The 19,114-nt window shown below is 50.5% G+C and overlaps 1 protein-coding gene across 1 annotated transcript in view; it reads left to right on the top strand.

The window, feature by feature from the left end:
• The window catches only part of NTN1 (netrin 1), a gene marked incomplete at both ends in the record, with an annotated part of 105,945 nt that overhangs the window by 59,142 nt on the left and 27,689 nt on the right, over nucleotides 1–19,114 (top strand). Inside the window, 2 exons of the mRNA XM_082326521.1 lie at nucleotides 13,492–13,641; nucleotides 16,861–16,914. Of these exons, the coding sequence (XP_082182647.1) occupies nucleotides 13,492–13,641; nucleotides 16,861–16,914 (204 nt within the window). The remainder of the gene's footprint in view (nucleotides 1–13,491; nucleotides 13,642–16,860; nucleotides 16,915–19,114) is intronic.

Here is a 19,114-nt window from a genome sequence, read left to right as displayed (position 1 = left end):
TGGTGTGAGGCTCGGGCAGCAAAAGGTGACCAGAAAGCGGAGCTGGGCAGTGCTCTCCTGCCCAGGTGGAGGGCTCATTGGTTTTCTAATAGCCAAATCTATAATAATTTTTAATTAAAAGATTTTTTTTAATGATCTGAAGTTGTTTTAGCAGCACAGGTGAAGGCATAAGAAGTCGGGCTTTAAGGATGACTTTTACCCTGATGGTTAAAAGTGATGCAGCTATGCCATGTCCCTTGCCCGTGCATTTGCTTCCAGTTATTTTTCTTGCAAAAACAATAAAAGCAAAAAAGTTGTCAGTGATCAGAGATGCCCTGTTGCAGAGCCACGCAACAGGCAGGGATGGCATGAAGTCTGCAAACCACATGCAGAGGAATTGATGACAGATGGAGCAGGGATATTGCATGAAGTGGCAACGCTGGGTGCGTGCCAGAGCCTGCCAGGCTGGAGCTGGGAGCTGAAGGAGGGCTGTGACTGCTGCGGGTGGGTGGTCAGGCAAGCCCAGGGACACCAGTTACTCAAGCAAGGGCTCGGGCTCCCCTGGAGTTTTGAGGTCAGACCGCGCATCTGATCTCTGCGTGGCCCCGGGCAGGGACTCTGGGGCTGGAGGAATCTGGTGGTAGCGGCGGTCCTCCGCCATGGGGGATGGATGGGCTCATGCCAGCGGGCGCCAGAGTAGGATGCCCTTTGCTGTGGCAGATATATCAAACCCCTGGGTCCTGTGCACGCCCCGTAGGTGTGTGGGCTGTCCCGAGAGACAACAAAAACCCAGACATAAGAAATTTTGCCTGTTAATCTTTTAAAACTCAGAACAAGGGCAAATTTTTCCTCCTTTCTCGCTAATTTTTGTGAGAGCATGAAGAGCTCCCAAAACGCTGAAGCCCTGCTTCCCATTCCTTCTGCTTCCCCTCTGCTCCAAATGATGTTGCAAGTGAAATTCCACATCTGGGTCCTGCAAACCTCCGTCCACTCCACTCCTCATGGGCTGCTGTAAATCAGGGCCCTGGTGTTAGTTCTTTTGATTAAATTCACTCCTGATATTTGCCAGATTATTGGCACTAATGTAATTCTATTGGAACAGAGACTCTGCAGGATTTTATAGCCTGGCTGTAAAACCGCTCTGCACTTCGGGGAAAGGATTTACACACTTTTTGATGAAAAGATGACAAATGATACATGTTATGAACACCCTTGTGCTGAAGCTGCCAGGGTAAACCTCTTGTGGAGGGGCAGGATTTGGCACCTGGAGAGGTCACATTCATTAGGACTTGGTGTTTTGGTAAAATGTGGTATCGCCTGCCTCCCCCACACTGTTGCAGCCCCATGCCCGTGCTGAGCCTGGCAGACTTTTCCATCTGTGTTGGAGGATTATTTAATGGCTTGTGCAAAAAAAAAAGCACTCCCAGCCTACCTGCCCATCCTGGCTTGGACCCGCGAATGTTCAAGGCTTTGACATTTGCTTTTTGGAGACAGTTTGGGTTCAAGCAGAGAGACGATGAGTGCCATCCCCATGGGCTCAGCCTCCGGTCCTTGATTTAATGGATTAGATGCAGGTTTTCTTCCCACCCAGCTGCAGGCATTTAGTGTGGGGGGGACTAACGCAGCTGAACCCCTTTGGCTCCTTGTGCTGCCTGGAGAGGAGAGCAGAGCCCCTGGTGACAGGGACAGTGGGACGAGTCCCCCGTCTCTCTCCACTGACTATAGAGGGAGCTGCATGACCAGCTTAGAGCAGAGAGCTCATTTCCAGAAGGCTGAAGCCAGGGGAGATGAAGCCTCTTCCCCCTGCCTGGAGCCCCACTGAGAAGCTGGGGTGCAGGAGGCAGCCGGGGTAAAACCCACGTTAGATGGCAGAGGCTGAGGACAGGCTTGCAGCCACCAGCGTACTGGTGTCCCACCCTTGGTGTCCCATGGGCCACGTCCCAGTATAGGACAGGAAGACCAGCCTGTCCGTGGTGCATGTCTGCAGGGTTCAGTTGTGGTCAGCCTTGGAGATGTCCCCTGCCGCCACGGTCCCCAGTCCACAGCTAAGTGGGCTAAGACAAGCTCACAGCTAACGCATCCCAGAGACATAGGGTTGGCCTGGCTGAAACCCCTAACCCAGGGCTCCCTGGGGCAGTGTGGCCACCAGTGGTGGCTCCTGGAAGGGCTCCTGTCCCCAGCCCTTCCTTGTCCATAGCAAGTGTCCCAGCTGGGTGGGTCCCACGGGCTCCCTTCCATCACTGCAGGGACCCGGTCACTGCTGGACATCAGTGCAGGAGATCTACCCTTGGTGTCCACCTTAGGAGGAGGTGAAGTGCATCCTGAGAGAGATGCTCCTCTCCCCAGAGCAACCTCACATTGATGCCCATCTCCAGTCCAGCTCATTTGTGATTTCACAAGGCAAAAAGTCCAAGGAAATACTTTCTATGAATTCCCCCCAGGGAGTTGTCTTTAATTATCAAGCTTCCTTCCCTTCCTTTTCTCTTTCTCTTCCTCTTTGAAGACCAGCTGGAGCTACCGTTTAGATGAGAGATGAGCCAACTCGTAGTGCTGGCAGGGCTTGCATCGAGTTCTTGCATCAAGGCTTGGTCAACTCTGAGAAATCACATTGCTGGAGAAAGTCCAGACTTTCAAGGCATGATCTGCCAAACACAGACTTTATTTTCTCCATCAGGCATGTTCTTCCACTGCCGCGAGAACAATTTTCTAGCTGTATTTCTATACTGTGTTTTTTAGTGGCTATGCCTCAGTCACCCCCTTCCCCGAGGCCCCATAATTCTTTCTATCGATATTATTCTAAGTGCTGAGCACTGATGTATGGTTTCTACATCTAAAACTTGTCATCAGCAACCCCCAGGCACATACAAACCAGCCGGAGAAAGTTTATAGCCATGCAGCTTTAAGCTGTCCCACGCACACGGGTGACTGTGTGGAAGTGTCCTGGGGCAGCACAGGAGGCTTGAGTGCCACTGCCACCAAGTGTCACCACCTCCATGGCACTGCCACGGCCTAGGGCAGAGCTGCACCATTCACCCACTTGGGCTGGAAGAGTCCCAAAGCAAAGTAGGGACACGATTCTTACAGACACTCTTGAACTGTTTTGAGTTTGGAGTGTGAAAACATGGAAAAGGAATGATTTTTTTTTTTTTTAATGAAGACTTGAGCTCAATGCAGCACATCTACCTGGCCATGCCACCTTTTAAACATCCACGATTTTAATGACACGTGAGCAGCTGCATCAAATTAAGCAGCTGCTTCTGTGCGGGCCAGAGCGGGAAGTTTGCTCCGTCGCAGCAGTGGAATATTCCTGTGGCAAACCCAGGGACTGAGACACTTTCTAATTGTTTCAAGCCAGATGGGGCTCCATGTGCCAGCCTTCACCCTGCTCTCCCTTCCTGGTGTTTCTTCCAGTTCCAAGGACTTTCTAATTAAGTCTGATCTATGTGAGGCATCAGCGAGGAACAAACCAACTGTCGGAGCCGTGCACAGCCCTTTCCCCCAGCCCAGGGCAGCTCCACCACCTCCACGCAGTGCATGGGGATGGTGCCATGCACTGAGGGACACATTTGGGGACCGCAAATGTCATGTTCCAGTTTCTTGTTTGGAGCCACTGGTGATCCGAAGCGGTTGTACTTCTTGCTTCTCTGCATATCTCCCCCTGAAAGTGCTCCTGTATTGGTGTTACTTCTCCATTTCGGTGCAAGTTAACTGGGACAAGGGTAAAATCCTGCTGTCTGGTCTTCCCAGAACTTCATCAGTGACTTTCTTCTCCCTCTGACTTACGATCAGGTCCACCTCCCAGCATACAGCAGCATTTAAACAGATATTTGGTTTCAGTAGAATATATTTTAGGCAGCCTGGGATTGAAACCTAGATGCTCAGAGCGAGCACAAGGAACTGGTAGGAGACCCCCACTCTGGGTGCTGGCAGAGCACCAAGGGGCATCACCGTGGGCAAGGAGGCTCTGCCATCCACAGCCCAGATGAATTGCACATGCCGGGGGTCTCTGGTCCGCTACGGTCTCCAGATGTTGGCTTAGAAGGTCATTAACCAAAAAAAAAAAAAAAGAAAATTTAAAAAAAGAGAGGAAAACAAGAAGAGAGAGAGGTTTATTTGTGCCTGGTGATAAGATCAGAGCAAAATCACCTCCATGCCAAAAATTTCCTTAAGCTGCAGCTGTCTTCAAGCTCCAGGGAAGTCAATAATTTCACATATTGCTCCCACCCAGGCGCGTTTCACTACACAACTCGACTCCCCAGCAAGCCTGGGCTCTCCCGCCGGGCTGAGCAGACGCTGAGCACCCCAGCCCCACTGCAGTGCGGAGGGAGGGGGCTGCTTCTTAGCCTGGGCCCTCCATTCTCCTCCAAAAAGCCATGTTGGCACTTCCAGAGCCCTCTTCAGCAAAGCTCCCCTCTCTTCTAGGATCGTCTTTTGGACTTTGCTGAATCAGTAGAGACTAGCTTGCATTTAAAGGCAAATTTGAAACAGACCCAGTTTAGGGAAGGGGAGGTATGGAAGGGGCATTTGACATATCTTCAAATGGGCTGGGAAGACATCTGGACGTAAACAAGAGAGCATCTCACTGGGCAGGGGCCTAACCTGCAGCACAAACCCTGGAGCACAGCTCTGATGTGTCCGCTAGGCATCCCCAGCCCAGCTCCTGCAGGAGCTCCTGCAGGAGATGCGCCCAGGGCCCTGGCAATGCCCCACGTGCTGTGCTCCCATGGATGCTCTACCACAAAAGCACCGATTGGTTGCTTCTTCCACCCAAATAAGCAAAACCAGGACCCAAAGCACCATCTCCCAGGAGGAGGACATCACCAGGTGAGCTGGTTTAGAGACGCATCTCTGCTGCAGCGGGAGACCTTCATCACATGCAGCGTGGGAGGGAGGAACAGCCCCACAAAAGAATGAGCTGAAAAAGCACACAAAGAGCCCCCAGACAGGGTAAAAGCTGTGGCAGAAACCACCAGCGCTGTGTGGGGCTTGCAGAGGTCAGGGCGAGAAGCTCTGCTGACTCCAGGGAGCGAAGACATGCGATGGAGGAGGCTCAGCCAGAGCCCCTCTGAAGGACCTGGAGCTCTCCACTGCAGCCTAGAAGCCTATCTCCCAGCACCTTCAGAGGGGAGATATAACTCATAGTTGAGTTCCAAATCCATGTTAGAAATTTGGATGATCTGGCTTATCAGAAAAATTTAAACAGTGTTGATTCCCTGGTGGAAGCGCTGCATTTCTGAAAAATGCCATCCTTGCAATGATGGTGCCTGAGAGGAGTTTTACGGGCTAAATTTGGGGCCAACCACATTCAAAACTGTTTGGGTTTGGTTTTTCAGCAGAAATACATCCATAAGCAATCCTGAAGGGCAGGCCTGGACTGTGGTTTTTCAGAAGTGGCAGGGTGCGACACAATAGACGGGAATTTGCACCCTATTAATAAAAAAAACAGACTAAAACCCAGTTCTCCATCACAAGTCTCAGACTAAGAACAAAAGTTGCTGAATTCATTTGCGTAGCCAGACCTTTGCGTATCTCTGAGACAAGGGAAAGAAAAGGAATCGTTTGCCTTCCCCATAAATATTTTCAAACTGTTGAGATGATTTCCTGCTTCAGATCAGTTCTCAAGAGTGAAAAGACCCCCAGGTCTCAGGTCCTGAACATTAAAACAAAGTTCAGTCCCGCTCACCCGTGTGCCCTGTTCTGACTTTAAGCACACTAAAATGAAAAGGCTTTATTCTCAAAGAGATATTTTCCAGTTAAACGTGCGCTTCTCGGAGCATCACAAATCAGTGACCTCGATTTGTGCCCCAGGAGCGCTCAATTTTTTGTGGGCACTTGGGGCATTAGGGGGGCTCTCCCCACTGTGGGTGCTCTAGTGTCTGATAAGGGCTGTGCACCCCAAAGGGATCCCCCTCTGCTGAGCTTTTTCTAAGGTTTCTATCACATCTACCCAACTGCCTCATTTCATGAGGCTTGTGGCAACCTCATTATCTCTGAGACTTCTGCTCCATTGCCAGATTTGATTGAAATATTATTAGTAGGAGAATACGCTTGTAGGAACCTCATTTCCTCAGGAGCCAGGCTAAAAATGCATCAGGAGGAGAAAATGTTTGCCTTTTTTTTTCCCCGCAATAAAAGTATTTTCCAGTCCACTCTTTCTCATACAATGTCTCCCACGAGAGCAGGTTGAGCCTTATTTTGCTTTCGAGCCGCGAGGACACCATGCCCAGGGCCTGTGCCCCACTAAGTTGCTCTCTGCCTGGCCAGAGCTGCCCCTCAGGGGTCTTTGACCGGACTTGACATTTTTCAATGGAAAAATAAAAGGGATGACATCCTCCGTGACAAAACCCAAGTCCTGCCAGCAAAGCGGGGAGAAGGAAGGCCCAGTGTCTCCCTGGGTGTCTCAGCATCCCCACCACTCTCCCTGGCAGCTTCTCCAGCTCCATTGCAATCACCCGAAAGGTGGAGCTCCAAGACGACAGGGGAATTTTTAACAATTTTTTAACAAGAGGATTTTCAAGCGTTTTGGAAAGTGCTGCCATAATTGTCTTATTGTCTGTATCACTAATGCCTGCCCATAGTGCGCCTGCCCAAAAAGTGAATTTATTACCGTGGTTCAAAGCCCCCTCCGGATTAGCGGCGACTCCCGCTCAGTGGAGGCATTGTAGGCCCTGTCTGTTACTTGTTACGGAGAAGACAAAGACAAGGTTTAATCTGTGAAATTTGGCCCAAACCACAGGGCGCCAAAGCCCTTGGCTTCCCCAAGTGCCAGTTCGGGAGGAAGAAACGGGAGAGCCCTGAGAAGCGGCGCAGGAGGAGGGACACTGTGAAACACCAAGAGATTATTTGGCTTTGCCTGATAAAAGGGGGAATTCATTTTCTGCTGGCAAGAAACCTTTAAATCTCCAGGAGAATGTGCTGAGGGACATTGTACGTTAACATGATCCTTTGGAGAATTAAATCCAGTTCACAATATCACAGACAAGCTGACAATCTCATTGCAAAGCAGTTAACAGTTAATATTTAAAGCCATTATTAGTATTCAGAGTTAACACAGAGACATTTCAACCTCTGCTTCTGGTTAGCAAACTAGCTGGGGCCAGACTGGGTGGGTACCCATTAAATACCACAGTTTTGCTTCCCCATGACATAAATCTGCAGGATTTGCAGGACGTGCCGCCCATGGTGGAGATGCTCTGCCATTAAATATGGTCTTGCCCATCCCTGCAGGATCCATCCCAAGAGCCAGCATAAACCCCTCTGCACTGCTCAGGTGCATAGATGTCAGATCATAACTCCCCTCGCCCATGGACAAATAACCAGGGTAGGTCTCCAAAGGAAGGATCCCAGCTTGTTTTGAATTATTTCTCCAAACATAGGAGCCAAAGCAAACCTGCTAAAAAAACCTGCCCAGGTCAGGTCTTTGGGACAGCTTCAAGGCTGGGGTCACCTTTGAGATGGATTACAGCTATGGGGGGACAACTGGAGCCACCCCAGGAGTCTCTCACACCTTGTGTTCCCCGGAGAGATGTGTTCACTGGAAGCAGGATTTAAAGTATCCGAGTTACTAAAGACAGTGGAGCAGGAAAAAAATAACTCTACAACTACAAAAAAGCTTGCTTAAGTAGTGATGTCTGAACCATACCTCTAAATGCTAAAACATAAGACTAAGTGAAATATGTTTACTGCATCAGGATGACATGGGCTGCGCTATTGAAGCAACAGGCAAATTTAAGTTGAGCTGTTTTGACATTTTGCTGTTTAAAATATTGTCGGAATCAAAGTGTCCACACAAGAAGCTTGATTTTGGTGCATTTTTTTCCAGCAGAAAGCTCCAGTAGCCACAGCTTTTACTCCTGTTGGAGTTTTTGGAGGAAAGAAGAAAAGCAACCAAAGGGAAGCGATTTTGGCCATGATTCTGGAAAAGCATTTAAAAGCATGGTTAAATATAAACGTGTACCTAAGGCACATTGGCTATGTGGGACTTAAATTCATAGTTAGAACTGAGCGTGATTTCCTGGAGAAGGTTCTTTCTCCATAGAGGAACCTTCATCAATGACTATTGCAAATTAAAGTGTTTTTTTCCAGCTTAATGCATTGCTGTTTTACTGCTTAGTGCACAACGCAAGGTAAAGCGCTCACGCTTTGGGATTTTACATCTAGGAGCCCCACAACGTATGTTATCGTTGCAGATACAGTGTGACGAGGAAATCTGGACACCCCGTGAAATCAAGCCTTTTTCTGTTGTTCAGTCAAATGGATTTTTCATCATTCTGAAAACCTCCCAAGGAAACAGCTTCCCTGAAAACAGGAAGATGCTAATTCTCCAAAAATGCAGGTCCTTTCAGGTACCTTCTCAAAAAAGGTCACACTTGAAGAGAGCTAAGCCTGGAGATTTATCCCTCTGTTTACCTTTCAACACACGTGTGTGGGGGAAGATTAGCAGCTGGGAATACCTCCGACCAAAATTCAGGGGTGGAAAAATATTTGCATTTTTGTCATGCTATTTGTCAACCTTCGGTGGGCCAGAGACATCCCAGCAAGTTCAGCCACTTTTCCAGGGCATTCTGCATCCTCTCATGCATGGTCCTAAGATTTGCTTTCAGGTATTTTTTTAGTCCTAAACCGGCCAAATCTCAGCTGAAACACAGAAATGCACCATTGCCTATGCGCAAGCGGAGGATGGTCTGCCTCAGCACACCCATGCATATAATAGTGGCTTGTCTTGGAAGCTTCAGACAGAGATATAAAACTCTACAGACAGACAGTTTTGCAATAGCATGCCCCCAGGGGAAATTTCTTCCTAACTGCAGGCAGTTAGTAGCTGGCTTGGAGTGCTTATATCCGTATATATATTAATCCCAGCTAATGTAACTACAGATGTTCTCATTCATAGGCCTATCTAATCCTGTTGGGTCTTTGCCATGGTGTCTCGTAGCATGAGTTCTACGAGTTAATTACGTGCAGTGCAAAGAAGCATTTCCTTTTATCATTGAAAAAGGTTGCCTTTTAAATGCATTGAATGTCCCTTTGTTCCTGTATTTTAAGGACCAGTGAAGAGGAGCACCTGTCTGACCTTCTCGGCGCTGTGCATTACTTGGCATCCCTCCATCGTCTCTTGGCAAGGCATTTCTAATCTTTTCCATCGCCCTCAGATGGGTGCCTTTCCGTGCCTTTCACTCCAGTTTCCCAGCTGAGGACGTACTATTGATTTCTATAGTGTCATGATATTATATTCAGTGTTGCTCTCTACCCCTTTCATAATACAACCTACTATCTTGTTGCTCTTCTGAGCTCTGTTGCAATCAGCCAGATGTTTCATTGACTCCTAGATCTTTTCCTGGAGTGGCTGCAGTTAATTGGGACCCTTCAGTGTGTATGAGCCATCCTGTTCCCTCCTTCCAATTATGCCTCCTTCTGCACGCTGGTTTTTGTCTGCTATCCCCTCTCCCATTCGGCCAGTGGGGGTAGGTCGCACAGAAGACCTACGTGGTCTCCTCATGTCTGGACTAGGCAAGCTGAAGGTGGTCACGTAGAAATGCCGTTAGCTCCCTGCTTTCCAGGTCATGGTTATTCTATAAGAAAAATCAGCTTTTGTGGGCAGAGGCACCCCCATTGCTACCTTCATTCCCCACTAAAACCTCACCATATACTCCTGCTCCTTGTTTTCTCCTCCACAGCCAGATTTTTAAGCACAAAATAACTTCATTTTTGACTAGTAATTCCTGGTCATCTCTGCCACAGACACTCATTGAAGATTTTTCTTGAAGACTTTCTGAAAGAACTAAATCATGACAGTTACTTTCCATCCCCCCGATGCTGTGTGAACTAACAGACTAAAGGCACGCCGTTTTCTTGCACCCATGTCATTCCTGTTTGCTCCTCTCCCAACTCACTCACCGCACCATTGCATCCTCCTCTGTGGAGTGATTCTTTAAGCAAGGCATGAGGATACAGAGGATAAATCAGCTGTTATCCCCCTTATTAGCTCCAGTGATGGCCCAAGCACCTTCCTTTCCTGATCAGTGAGGTTTTCTCAGCTCTGGTGCCTCATGGTCTCTGCTTTGCTCAGTGCAGAGGACTGCTGATGTTATGCATCGCGGTGGGTGACGGACAAACACTTGCACCCAGGGAAGTCTGGGCATGAAAACATGTTTTATGAATCAAAAAATGCCTATCAGAAAGGCAGTGAGGATGCCAAAGGGGTGTTTGCAACAATCACCCCCCCTTTGCGACGCTAGTGCAGTCTTTCCTCAATTTGGGGTTACAACCCAAAGGAATTTGAACTGTACTGGAAAAATCAGCATTAACCACCAGCAGCCCAGCTACTCCATGGCTGGGGAAGGAGAAGAGCCTGTAATTGCTGGCTGCAAGTGTTTGCACTGGCCAGGGAACTGCAAATTGCCTTTAATTGCTCCTAATTGCTGGCACTGGTTCAGTTCCTCCGGGACAGGGACGGCAAATGTACATCTGCAGACACTGCTTAGACCACCTCCTACCTCCCCGCGCCAGGAGGGTTGAGTTGCTGCTGATTCAGAGAGTTTTCTGGAAGACAGAAAAGTCAAAATGGGGTCAGGCGTTTGAGGAGCTGGAGTGCTGCTGCTCAGGGCAGTCGTCCCGGATTCGCAGGGTCCTGTGTTGCGATGAAGAGTTGGGGACCGGTGGCAGAAACCTCATCCCTACACCCCGAGAGGATTTACCCCACGGCGTGTGAGAGGGAGCTATCAGAGATCAGCCAGGGGTTTCTCCTGGTGAGGTCCTGGACCAAGGGCTGGTGATTCCCAGCTCCTCTGCCACTTGTCTGCTCTGTAACCTTGGGCACATCACGCCTGCCCATGGGGACATGGCTAACACCCATGCTGCAGAGCCCTTGCAGGAGCCCGGCTTGGGGAGAGAGTCGACAACCTCAGACAGATACGGCTGTAAAAATAACCACGGCAGCTTCGGACAAGCTGTGCCGAGGCATTACCTCATGAGGGAAGGAAGCAGCAGCATCGCTATTTATTTATGTGGTGTCCAAAAGAGTGCTCTGTGCTCTGCAGCCTGTCCTCCAAGAGCCTGATTCTGTAAATCTTACTCATCACGAAGGCTTTTTTTCCTTTTTTTCCTCTTTTTTTACTCCCTCTCTCATCCAAGCGGTCCCACTGACCGTTCACATGGGGGAGGATTACTCACAGGATGGGGGTTTGCAGGCGATGCCTGAAACCAGCACGCGCAGCCCCAGAGGGAACGCCTGAAACATGAGGCATGTTCCTCCCCATCCTCCTGCCCTTTGCCTCTTCTTGTGTAACCCTTCCCTGATTTGCTTATTTTTGTATTAACTCCTGCCTCTCTACTCTTCTTTAACTCTTTTTGGTCCTGTTCCTTCTTCAGGCTCTTGCTTAATGTATTTTTATTTCCTCTCCCCCAGCAATACTGAAGCCATCCCTTGGGAGTGCAGCGTGCAGGTTTTCCCACCTAAATGTCGCTCTGCTCTCTGTGCTCATCACCGGCCACACTGATTTAGTGTTAAAACTTTTTCAATCAAAACTGGGTTTGATAGAAAAGCAAGTTTTCCGCTATGGGCAGGTTTGCAGGCGACTGGCTCCCAGAGGCAGCTCAAGGCAGAGGGGGAGAGTAGGACTTTTAATCAAAAACCCCAAACTGGAAGTGTTAGGGAAGGAGGAGAAAAGAAGCAAAAGCTTTGTTGCTGGGTTTTTTTTTCCCCTCCCATATGAAAAATTATCAGGTTTTGGCAAGGCTTGGTATCTTCCCGTCCGGCACTGGTGGAGCCGGGGGATGGCGGGTGTTTGCTCGTGCTCTGGGGTGGGCTGCCTGGGGACGGGATGCCCCGTGCAGGGAGAAGGGGACATCCCAGTGCAGGGAAGCTCCAGGCACCATCCAAACCCTGCTGCAAGGCAGACCAGCCTGGGAGCTGCTGCCCAGTAGAAGTTAAACTGGGGGCTGTTGCTGCAGGGAGCAGGATGGTGCTGGGGCAGGTTGGAGGGAGGGTCCAGCCAAACACCAAAACTTGGAGACCCAACACAAATGAACATGGGATGTGATCTGCCATCCCCAAATGAGGCAGATTTAGGGTGTCTCAGACCCAGAGGGGTGCAAGACAAATCAAGAAGCATTGTAGGGTCCAACACAAACCCTCATGGGAGTGGTATGCTCAGTTTGGGGGATTTGGGGGTGGTTGAAAGCCAAGCCCAGCTGCTGGAGCCCGTGGAGACACTCGCACTGGTCCTGACCCACAGACCAGCCCCCTCCAGGTTTTGGGCAGTGGGGCAGGTTTTCCCCAAACCCTCTTTCTGGCCCCTGAGGGGCAGAAGGAGAGCAGGATCAGTGCTCCCCAGGGAGGGTTTTGGCTGGCTCCTTCCCGAGGATGCTGCACAAGAAAAGGAAAGCTTTCCTGCCTTTCCCTGCCACCGCTCAGCAGGGGCAGACCGCAGTCTGGCACGGTGCTTGCAGCTCTTAGAAATCAGGGCTGTTAACAAATGTGCAAGGCCGTAATCCTTTTGGAGCAGTGATGATAACAAGCCCCGATGCTTTTTTTTTTTTTGGCTTTTTTTTTTTTTTTTTTAACAAACAGCTGCGCCGGTAAGTCCCACTGTGGGAAATGAGATGGTGAATGATTTCAAGTGCAGTATTTACATCCCCTGCCAAACCCTTCACATCTGCCCAGCTCTGCCGTCAAGCCTCCATCCATCTGGCTGGGAACAGCAGGTCCTCCAGCCTGCCTGCATCCCACAAGGGCATTTCCTTCCTGCGCCCGCAGTGCCAGCTGCCAGGGATGCTGCTCAGCGGGGAAGGGCTCGAGCGAAAGCACTGAAAGGAGAGTGGTAATTTTTTTTTTTTGTAGTGCACGTGAAATGAATTCCCAACATCTCTGAAAGCAGTTGCTTCCTGCCTGAGATCTTGTGTGCTGAAGGGGTGATGAAATGCTCCTTGATTTTTTACCTCTTCCTTACAGCCCCGCCACTGCTCCAGGGAGCCCAAGGAGGTTTGAAGCCGGCTGGGGTGGGGGCAGCAGGTGCTGTGGCTATCGGCATCCTCCAGCGGTGCTGCCTTGCCTGCTCCCCTCCTCTTGAAATCCTGCAAACTCTTGATCACAGCACCCATGGGATGGGGAAGTTGCAGTGTCCATGGGTGGGTATCCTTGAGCAGGGAGACCCCATGCTGCCTCCCTGGAGCTGTAGAGCACGCGTTGCCCTGAGCAAGACATCCTGGCTGCAGTTCCAGCTCCGCAGCGAGACTGACTGGCTGGGCCATCCCCTCTCCAGTGTTATCCCCTCTGTGCCCAAGCGATGGCCACATGCTCTGCCAAATGCCACCTCTGTTTCAGGTCAGTGCAGTCGCTGGCTGGATGAGACGTTTGCCGGAGGTCCAGCACCAGCTGCGGAGAAGGTGGAGTCGTGCCACAAGAGCTGCCGGCAGCCCAGGGCGCTCGCCCCGCTCCCCACCGACGCCTCAACACCGCCTGCGCCCGCTCTCCTCTCCCCCTGACCCTCTTGTTGTGTGTTCCCCCCACAGAGTGCGATTGCCATCCCGTGGGTGCCGCCGGCCAAACCTGTAACCAAACCACAGGCCAATGTCCCTGTAAAGACGGTGTCACCGGCATCACATGCAATCGATGCGCCAAAGGCTACCAGCAAAGCCGGTCTCCCATTGCCCCCTGCATAAGTAGGTGGATCGCTCTTTCGATGTCTGTAGATTAGAGATATTAACCTTTATAAACCCGCAGGAGCCACTGCCCAGGCTGGGCAGCTGCTAACGCCACCGCATACATGCCAATGGGCAGTGCTCAGGGAACGGAGCTACCTGGGTACCCCTGGAGCCGCACTGCCCACAATAGGGCATGTAGTCCAAAATTCGCCTCTAGCTTCCAAGTAGCTCATCTGCCTTGTTGGGTGGGTTGTGTGAGTGCATCTACAGCCCAGTTTGCCAGTAATTTGATTTTGCTTCACAGAGCAAAGGTGCCCTGAGAGGACATTTGCTTTGGGGTACCACATCAGGTCCGGATGCTAAGGCAGATTGCTACAAACAGGTTTTTCTCTCCAAAATCAGTCTGTGCTGCACTGGCACAGAGCTCAAATCAGAGGAGCTGCTGGTTTGATAGAGTTGCCATCACAGTAACACAGTCGATAGCACCTGGATGGCTAAAGGGGATCTTACACTCACACAACCCACCCAGAAACATGGGCTGTTTTACTGTTTGCTTCCTTGGGTTTGCTTTTTAGTTTGCCTTCCCAAGGCTGCTCTCATCCTCTGCTCTTAAAACAACAGCAGCAAGCACCAGATACGGCTCCCAAAGTCTCTCCGTTGAAGCAGTTGTTCTGCTCACATCCCCGCTCAGTCCCTGCGAGTGCTCACTGCTCAGGCAAGGTGTCCTTTAGCCCCGTGCTTCTCTCTGCTGCCTGCTGTGTTTGCTGTTGTTGGATCATTCAGTAGCTCATGCACCTTGCGAGAGACATCTCCACCTGCCCTAATGAAAGGAAGCATCAAAACTATGGTGCCTGGGATGGGCTGGGAAGGAGGGGCTGCTCCCCTCGAGGTTGAATCCCTGCTGCTAAAAGGGGAAAAAAGGCCCAATGGGAAAAGAAAAGTGAAGGTTGAAAGAATCAAGTCTTTTTTGGGAACCCACAGTCTGCTCCCACACTGTCCCCTCGCAACATCTGCCTCTCAGGATGGCCATTGCCAAATTATGGGGCAGATACCCTTTCTCCACCTTCTCCTGCTGAAGAAAACACACATTCCAGGGTGGTTTTTGGTCACTTGAGATTCATTCTTCCCCATGTCGCAATGGGACGGCAAGAGCTCAAACCAGATGCTTGTTTCCCCAAGATGCTACAGTCATGGCTCCGGTATGCTTTGCAGCAAGTATGCGCAAAGGTTTATCATTAATCATTCCCCAGGGCCATGGTAAATCAGAGAGTAAATTGTTCCTTGCATCACCTCCCTTGGGATTCACTGCACTAAATAAAGACAGACACAGAATTTCAACACGATCCGACCAGGCGTTTGGAGCCGGGCTGTGCTCACGCCAGCTGCCGAACTGGTGTGCTCAAGGCTGCCCGCTGGTGTGAGCCTGGCAGGGCTGCCCTGCTCTGGCCCTGCAACCCAGGCACTGTCCCGACACTCGTGAGAGCCCCTTACTTGTGTGTCACTGCAAAACATCCTTTCCAAGGGGCCAAAAATTTTGGTCAAAACCTTTTTCAAGCAATGCTCTGTTCTGGCTACCAAACCACTGTGAAGTTGTTGGGAGTTTGATCTGCACATACTATGCTAAAGCAATTAAAATAAGCATATGAGCAACTCACAATTCTCTCATCTAAAAAAAACCAAGCCAGCACATTTTCATCCTTGAAAAATGTCAGTCAGCATATCCTACATGGCAGGGGGATGTATTTCACACATATTTCATACATGTGCAGTGGAGGGCACTCGCTCTCCATCCCTACCTGCACTGCTCTTCCGCCTGGCACTGGGAGCGCACAGGTACACTGCACCTAGCAAGGGTCCGTCCACCTTATCTGCAAGAGCACAGTTACTCTCTGATTTACCACTGCTCAAGTCTGAAAAACTTATAGCCATACAAAAATCACCTCGTGGGGAACAAACAAGACAAGTGGAGTTTGTCTGCATAGCAGCCCACGCAGGCAGGCACAAGCACCCAGCCAGCCACCAGTTTCGGGACGGCTGTGCTGGCTGTTCATCTACTGACCGATTATACAGCATGTGTTTCACAGGGGCTTGTGCCTGTGCTTAATTACATGAGGGTGAACAACTCAAAAATTCATCTAGTGCTAACTGGGCTGTACCCCTATGAGCTGCCGTCACTGCAATGCAGACAGACCCAAGCAAACCCTGCCTCCGTGGCCAGGCAGGTTCCCAAGAGCAAAAGCAGAAGGAGGGAGGTGCCAAACCCCGGCTAGTATGCAAATTCCACTTTCAAAATGAACTGGTAGGGTGTTCACCTGCCAGGATTCCCAGGGATGCACAGAAATTGCAGAACTGTTCCCTAAATGCGCAAAAGATGTCAGTCATGAGAGCTGCGTATGCACACTGGGGAAAAGAGATTGTCTTGCCAAAGTTGGGACCATATAATGGACTCCATCTGCAGTCCATCCTCTTTAACATCAACAAACACAGTCAGACTTGGACATGCAGATCCAGAACATTATGTGGTTTCAGCTATGCAAAGCCGGCCCCAAATCAAAACTAGGGACCATTGCATTGGCACCAGATATGTTTGTGTTTCCTTTAAATATGTGAGATAACAGTTGCATCCCAGCAGATAGATGCAATACTTCACCTGCATCCCATCTCACACGAGAGGAGTGGTAGCACTGCCTCAGCTGTGGATGGAAACAGCAGCTGGAAGGGACAACCCAGGGGCAGGGAGAGGCAGCAGCGCTCCCATTGCCTGCTGGGGCTGGGCACCGCACGGCAGGCGGCCACACCGCCCTGCCTGGGTACGCACGCTCGGAGCCCCTGCAGGAGCATCCCTCGCCCGGGGGTACAAAACGCGACCTAGCAGTTGCAGCGGGCTGTGTCTGGGCACCATAGCAATTGCTGGCTGTAGCACCATATCAATTACCTAGCTGGCTGTATCTTCTTTTATTTTTAGCCACAAGCCAAAAATTTGGGGTTAAAAAAACCTTTCCCACACCCTTTTGGTATGCCCAGTTCCCCAGAGGGTATGGTCCTGGTGTGCTGGTTCCTTGGGCTCTTGCAAGGCTCCTTGCTGGAGGACATGGTTGGGAAACACCCCTTGCTGGTAGACATGGTTGGAAAGGGCAAACATGGTGTGTGCAGGGGCCAGGCTCTTTGGGATCTGGAATAATGCCTCCTTCTTTTATCTCCTCTCCTTTCCTGCCTGCTTCTCGCTGTCCTGCACAGAGATCCCCGCCGCTCCCCCCACCACCGCCGCCAGCAGCACAGAGGAACCTGCAGGTATGTTGTCTCTTCTTTTAAAGCATCTTGATGGTAAATGTCTTTTGAGCAATCGTTTGCCTGACATGAAATTGCATTAAATTAATACATAAAACCTTTGTTGTTTGTACTGGGACAAGTGGTTTCCTTTTATGCCCAAAATGTCCAAGTGTTTGAAACATGTGTGCAGCATCCAGAGAGATGGGTGTTTCTAGGAGCATGTGGAAGTGTAGGAAAGATGCAGAAAGATTTTCCCAGAGGTGGCTGAATTTATAAGCACACAGGGGTTACCGAAAGTGGGACCAAAGCTTGATGGAAAAGAGATAAGGACTCAAGACCACTATTGGCTGATTATTAAAGCTGAGTGGTTACCTACTCAAGTAGGAGAGCCCTAAGAGGGTAAGAGAACATCCCAGCCAAGTTTTTCTGGTGGAGAAGGACTAGAGAACCAAAAATCACCCAAAAGAAAACAAAAATCTAAGCGTTGTTTACTGCTGCGTATGAGCATTTCCTTTGTTTTTTGCCTATATCCGCGTATTTCTGGTGCTGAGCAATCTTAGGTGCTGATGTGACCTGTGTACGTTAGCAGCAATATGTCTCACATCTGGCTTTGCGGGACCTCAGGGTGGGACACGGCTGTGGTTAGTGGTGGTGTTGGTTGTGCTCCGATGTGTCTCCAGGCCAGTGACTGTAAGAGCCGGGGGAGGCATCTTAGCTCGGCGCAGGAGGTCCTGCAGCAGCACATCTTGCAGTAAAGGTCCTGCCTCTGTAGCCTGGGGGCAGCGGTGCGGCCCCGATGGGTTTGCATCACCGTATTTATGCGAGCTGTAATACTGAGGCTCATCCTGAGAAAGCTTTGGCACATCACACTGCGTATAGCCTCCCGTCTCCCTTCCCTTGTCCTTGTGCCAAATACAACCTGTGCAATGCCGACCCGGGGCTCAACGCGTCTCTTCGTACACTCCATCTCCACCACCACAACTGCGCTGACACCCCACCATCCTCCCCTCCTGATTTACACCCCCAGAGGGATCGACACCTGCCCCCGCCATGTCACCGAGGGACTTCCCTGTTCCCAGCTCCCTCGGGGTCAGATGGGTCTGAGCAGGGGATGACGGCAGGAGTTGGAGGGCCCCGGGAAACGGTGACTTATTCCGTCCTGCTGCCTGCAGATTCCCGGGGTATTTGAACAGTGCCGCGGCTGTGAAGGACACAGGGTGTAAAGGCTGTTTACTTTTGTCTCACCAGTGTAGGAGGGTTCATAAATTAAGGATTTTGTACTAAAAGTGATGGGCGTCACCTTGAATTGAACTCTGAGCCGAGGCTCGCCCCGTGGCAGGGCTTTTCACACCGGCTGTGGGTGTTGCTGTGTGCTCAGGAGCTTTTCCCGGGATGGGAAACCCAGGGAGCAAAGGGACAAGGTCTTCGGTCCCCTGTGTCACGGGAAGGTGAAGCCCAGGGTGTTCTGTAGGACTGATTTAAAGGACAAGTTCTGCTGCCAGTAAACACAGTAGCAGCGACTCTGTTTCAGTGTCTTGTCTTAGGCTGGTATGAGGAAGAAATATCTTGCAGCATGGGGTTTGTGCCTACTGCTTTGTCTGTGCTTCTTAAAGTGTCTCCACCGACCTGCAGGGCTGAGAGGAGCATGAAGACACATCAAAAACCTGCCCCAGCCAGCATGCTTCCAGCTCAGGTGATCAGCCCTTTTGCTGCTTTGCCTTATTAATTAGGTGCCAACATGAGATGTGAGGTTTGGTGAGTCCATCACAGTGAAGTATTGAGCTGTTAGGAACAGAGACTGTCCTACCTAACCTGAAGCCAAGCAGGGGCAGGTCTTCTCTTCCTTACAACACTGTTTCCAGCCTCTGTTACCCGCTTCCATCAGGAGAAATCTTCTTCCCCAGCTCCTCAGGAGCTTAATTACATGCCATAGTGCATCTCACCATCTTCTTTCAGCCACAGAGAGCTCTGCCCCAAAGCTGCCATTAAACCTCCCATCTTGTCCTGCAAGAGGACTCAGTGTGGGGATGTCCCTGCCGTGGCCAAGCCCCTGGGACCGGCAGGGACACCCCAAGTCTTCTCACAAGCACCATGAGAGCTGGCAGCTCCTGCAGCCTCTGCAACTTTTTCATTTATCCCAACACTGCAGTTTGGTGCAACGTTGTAGTGGCATCCCAGCAATGCCAGCTAAACGTGCTGGATGCGTGGGGTAGAGCAAGCT

Source organism: Platalea leucorodia (genome assembly GCF_965183815.1).
Source record: "Platalea leucorodia genome assembly, chromosome: 14".
Taxonomy (NCBI): Eukaryota; Metazoa; Chordata; class Aves; order Pelecaniformes; family Threskiornithidae; genus Platalea; species Platalea leucorodia.
The sequence above is the reverse complement of the archived record's forward strand: the minus strand, read 5'-3'. Positions and strand labels throughout refer to the sequence as shown.